The 3,949-nt window shown below is 32.0% G+C and overlaps 1 protein-coding gene across 1 annotated transcript; it reads left to right on the top strand.

Moving 5' to 3' along the window:
• Window positions 1–702: 702 nt before the first annotated feature.
• LOC105459816 (chromodomain-helicase-DNA-binding protein Mi-2 homolog) lies at window positions 703–3,347 on the top strand (the record flags this gene model as incomplete). Its single annotated transcript, XM_011706112.1, has 2 exons — window positions 703–1,026; window positions 3,039–3,347. Coding segments are annotated over exons 1-2 (466 nt in total), but the record flags the coding sequence as incomplete, so codon positions are not given.
• Between the last annotated feature and the right edge of the window lie 602 nt (window positions 3,348–3,949).

Genomic DNA, 3,949 nt, shown 5'->3' with positions numbered 1-3,949 from the left:
GCCCTGGTTGTACATATATAAAAAACTAAAGAAATATTATTTTATCTTTTTTATGTACAAAATGGCGGCGCGATGGTCTACTCACAGAATCCCTTTTTTTTTCTGTTTTTTCAAATTGGTGTACAGGATGATTCCAGGCACACGGTTTGATTTTGAACAAAAGAATTTTCATTATCTACATATTGAAGACTGTAAAAGTATGTAGGGATTTTTTTTTAATATTGATTTTTCTCGAAATGGCAGCTGTTTTTACGAAAAGTTCGTATTTTTGTCAATACAAGTCTTTCGTAAAATAGCTGCCATTTTGAGCAAAATCAGTATTTTGAAAAATCCCTACTTTTCCAGTCTTTAATATATTTATGTAGATCATGAAAATTCTTTATGTTTTGTTCAAGGCCAAACCTGTGTGTGGAATCCTGAATAGAAAAAAAGGGATTCCTCAAGTGTAGGTCAGTACGCCGCCATTTTGGACATAAGAAAAATATAAAAAAATATTTTTTTGGTTTCTTATATATGTACAATAATGTTCTCTAAGCAGACTTTAAATAAAGTTATCCATTTACCCACAAAGAAATCCCGAACTTAAGGTATCATTTTAAAACCTCAGGAGTGGTGAGACCTTAATTTTTTATTCTCAATTCTTCTAATAAAGACAGAAAAGAAAAATTTCTCCACCCATTTTCTAATAAAAAAAAAATTCAATTACAGGTGCACAACAGTTCGTCTTTTTGCTTTCCACCCGCGCCGGTGGTTTAGGTATTAACTTAGCGACAGCGGACACTGTGATTATTTACGATTCCGACTGGAATCCACATAACGACATCCAAGCGTTCAGCAGAGCCCATAGGATAGGCCAGGCCAACAAAGTTATGATCTACCGATTTGTCACGCGTAATTCCGTAGAGGAGAGAGTAACGCAAGTAGCCAAGCGCAAGATGATGCTCACTCATTTGGTTGTGCGACCAGGCATGGGCGGCAAAGGCGCCAACTTTAGCAAACAGGAGCTTGATGATATTTTACGTTTTGGTAAGCTTCATCAATACATTAACTCTATTAATCATAAACTAATGAAACGATCTCATTGTTGAGATTGTTGATACCAAAAAATTTATTTTCGTATCTCCCCCCCCCCCTTCCTTCTCTCTGTTTCAAGTCGATTCTTCATGCCTAAAGTGATCTCTATTTTATGTAATCACGCGGGAGCACGCAAATTGTTTGTGACAGTCCTGTTGCTTCATTTGTGGACAATGAGGTTGCGACACTTTTCTTTTTTTTTTTTTTAGTGAGTTTACGAACGCGTGGTTTTTAACGTGGTTATTTTAATGTTTCTCAAATAATATTGAATAAGGAAAAGGTACCAGTACGACTGAACATGTGTCTATATTTGAACACGTACACAAAATTTGTTAATCTCAAATCTCTCTGCTTTTTTTGTTATATCAAAATTTAATTGTAAAAATATTTAAAGATAATTAAATTATAATATTGTGAAAAAAAGCATTTAAAAATAAGTTTTTGTGCTTGTTTTGCATACTTGTTCAGATATAGATACACGTTCAGTCATTGGTACGTTTATCTTAATTGATACAATTTGACGTATCAACATTTGGTATGGTATTATTTTAATTATATATAACATGTTTGTGTGTGAGTTTACGCATTCGTAAATTCACTGAAAAAAAGTGTCGCAACCTCATTGTCCACGACTGTACATGGTGACTGTCTTGGCAGGAATACTCCAGCTTTGCCATTACCTTCCGAGAAGTGTCGATCGAAAATAATTTAATATACAGGATTGCCACAAACCTGGAAAAGTCAGAGAAAGATATAAAAGAGCCTGGAATTTTGAGCCTTGCTTACAGTTTCCTTAAAGGGATCATTTGTTTTTATCGACGAAACTCAATAATTTTTGTACAATATTTTTGATTGCTTTTTTTTATTTGAAAATCCTTTTTCAGAATTAAACAATATACAATAACAGAATGAAATGATTTTGTGTGAAAGTCGAAAAAAATTTTCAAAAATTACGATTTTATTTGAGACTTCTCTCTGTTATCGCAATTGAAATTATTCTGAATGTTTAGCGATATTAAAGAAATGTCTACAGGGGCATTTTTTTGCTTTTACCAGAGTTTTTGTCTGGTCCTCAAGGAAAAATTCAATTATACCAAAGGAATTTTTTTCTGTAGTTTATTGCATAACATCAATGTGAAAGCGATGTTAATAATTTGTTGGCCTGAATTTGGGATTACATTATGTTATTAAATTTATATTGCTTCTAATGATATAAGTTTAGAGATGTAAAAAAAACGTGTTTTATTTAATTGAAAAAAATACAAATTTAGTTTTTTTCTAATTCCGATAGCACGACTAATTAATTAATATTGTAAATAGTAATTATAAAATTATATAATTAATTTTAATGTGATCTACATTTAACATTTACAAAAGGAGAATTTTTTTAATTTTTTGCTAAATAACTTCCTTAAGTAGAATTTATTATAATTATTCATTGAAGTCCTTGTTTCAAAATATATTTCAGAATCAATATATTGGCTTTCTCGTTCTACATAAAGGTTAAAATAATGATAATTTAAATCTATTATGTATAAAAATTACGAAAAATACACTTAAGCAAAATATAGATATTAAATAGATAGTTGAAAAATAAAACAAAATTTTAAGAAAAAAACGAGGCTTAGTTTTTTTTTTAAAGGAAAAACGTATTTTATGAAAAAAAATAATTTAATTTTTTTCTATTTACATCTCTATATAAGTTACCTTTCTTGTAATATGTATCTTTTAAACATTAAAATTTTAAATTATACATTTGATACTGATCGTGGAAAATTTTCCACTGTTGTCTGGAAATCGTGGAAAAGTCAGGAAATTTCAAAATTCATTTTTTTTTTATGGCAACCCTGATATATTTTGACTCTGGCTTTTTGGCACAGAGAGCAGCCGCGCAGCTCCCGCGCCACAACATTGTCGTTTGTATAATTACGATAAATTTATTGTGTTAAACTTATTTTTTTCAGGCACGGAGGAATTGTTCAAGGAGGAAGAGGGTAAGGAGGATGAAGCTATACACTACGACGACAAGGCCGTCGCCGAATTGTTGGACAGAAGTAAGGAGGGTATTGAACAGAAGGAGAATTGGGCGAACGAGTACTTAAGTTCTTTCAAAGTCGCCTCGTACGTAACGAAGGAAGGTGAAACCGAGGAGGAAGCGGACACGGAGATAATCAAGCAAGAGGCGGAGAATACAGATCCGGCGTATTGGATCAAGCTGCTTAGACATCATTACGAGCAGCAGCAGGAAGATATCGCCAGAACACTCGGGAAAGGTTCGTTCGCGTTAATATCTATGTGCTGATATATTTTACAGTAACACCAGGTTGGATACTACCGGGAGAAACCGGGAAAACCTGGAATTCTCAGGGAATTTCATTTTTACCCTTGAAAATCATGGATTCTCAAGGAATTTTATTTGTGCTCAGGGAAATTTTTTGAATTTTACTTTTAAATTTAGTTTTATCTCTTTAGAAAGTAAACGCGTGGCCCCCATATTGAAGGACTCCTGATATTGAAAGTTAATTTATTTTAAAATTGACATATACTACATGAAGACTCTTCAATCTAAAAAAATAATAAATCAGGCATTAAGAGTTTAAGGGGAGATATACACCTAGGAGCCGGAAAAAAAAGATCATTTTTGTGAATTTTTTTAAGGAAAACTACTTGAAATTTCGGATTGGGAGTTTTTCTATCTAAAAGTATACACATTCAGGAATATGTTCAATTTTTTTTATTAAAAAAAATCAAAAATTGACGAGGTTGTTGTATAATCTTCGGAGCGCCGTAAAAAAATCCGGTACCCACTGGCGTTTCTTCAAAAATCATCTCAAACAAAAAAACCAAAAAGATTATTAAATTAGATACTATAATC

Source organism: Wasmannia auropunctata, unplaced genomic scaffold (genome assembly GCF_000956235.1).
Source record: "Wasmannia auropunctata unplaced genomic scaffold, wasmannia.A_1.0 LD333553.1, whole genome shotgun sequence".
Classification (NCBI taxonomy): domain Eukaryota; kingdom Metazoa; phylum Arthropoda; class Insecta; order Hymenoptera; family Formicidae; genus Wasmannia; species Wasmannia auropunctata.
The sequence above is the reverse complement of the archived record's forward strand: the minus strand, read 5'-3'. Positions and strand labels throughout refer to the sequence as shown.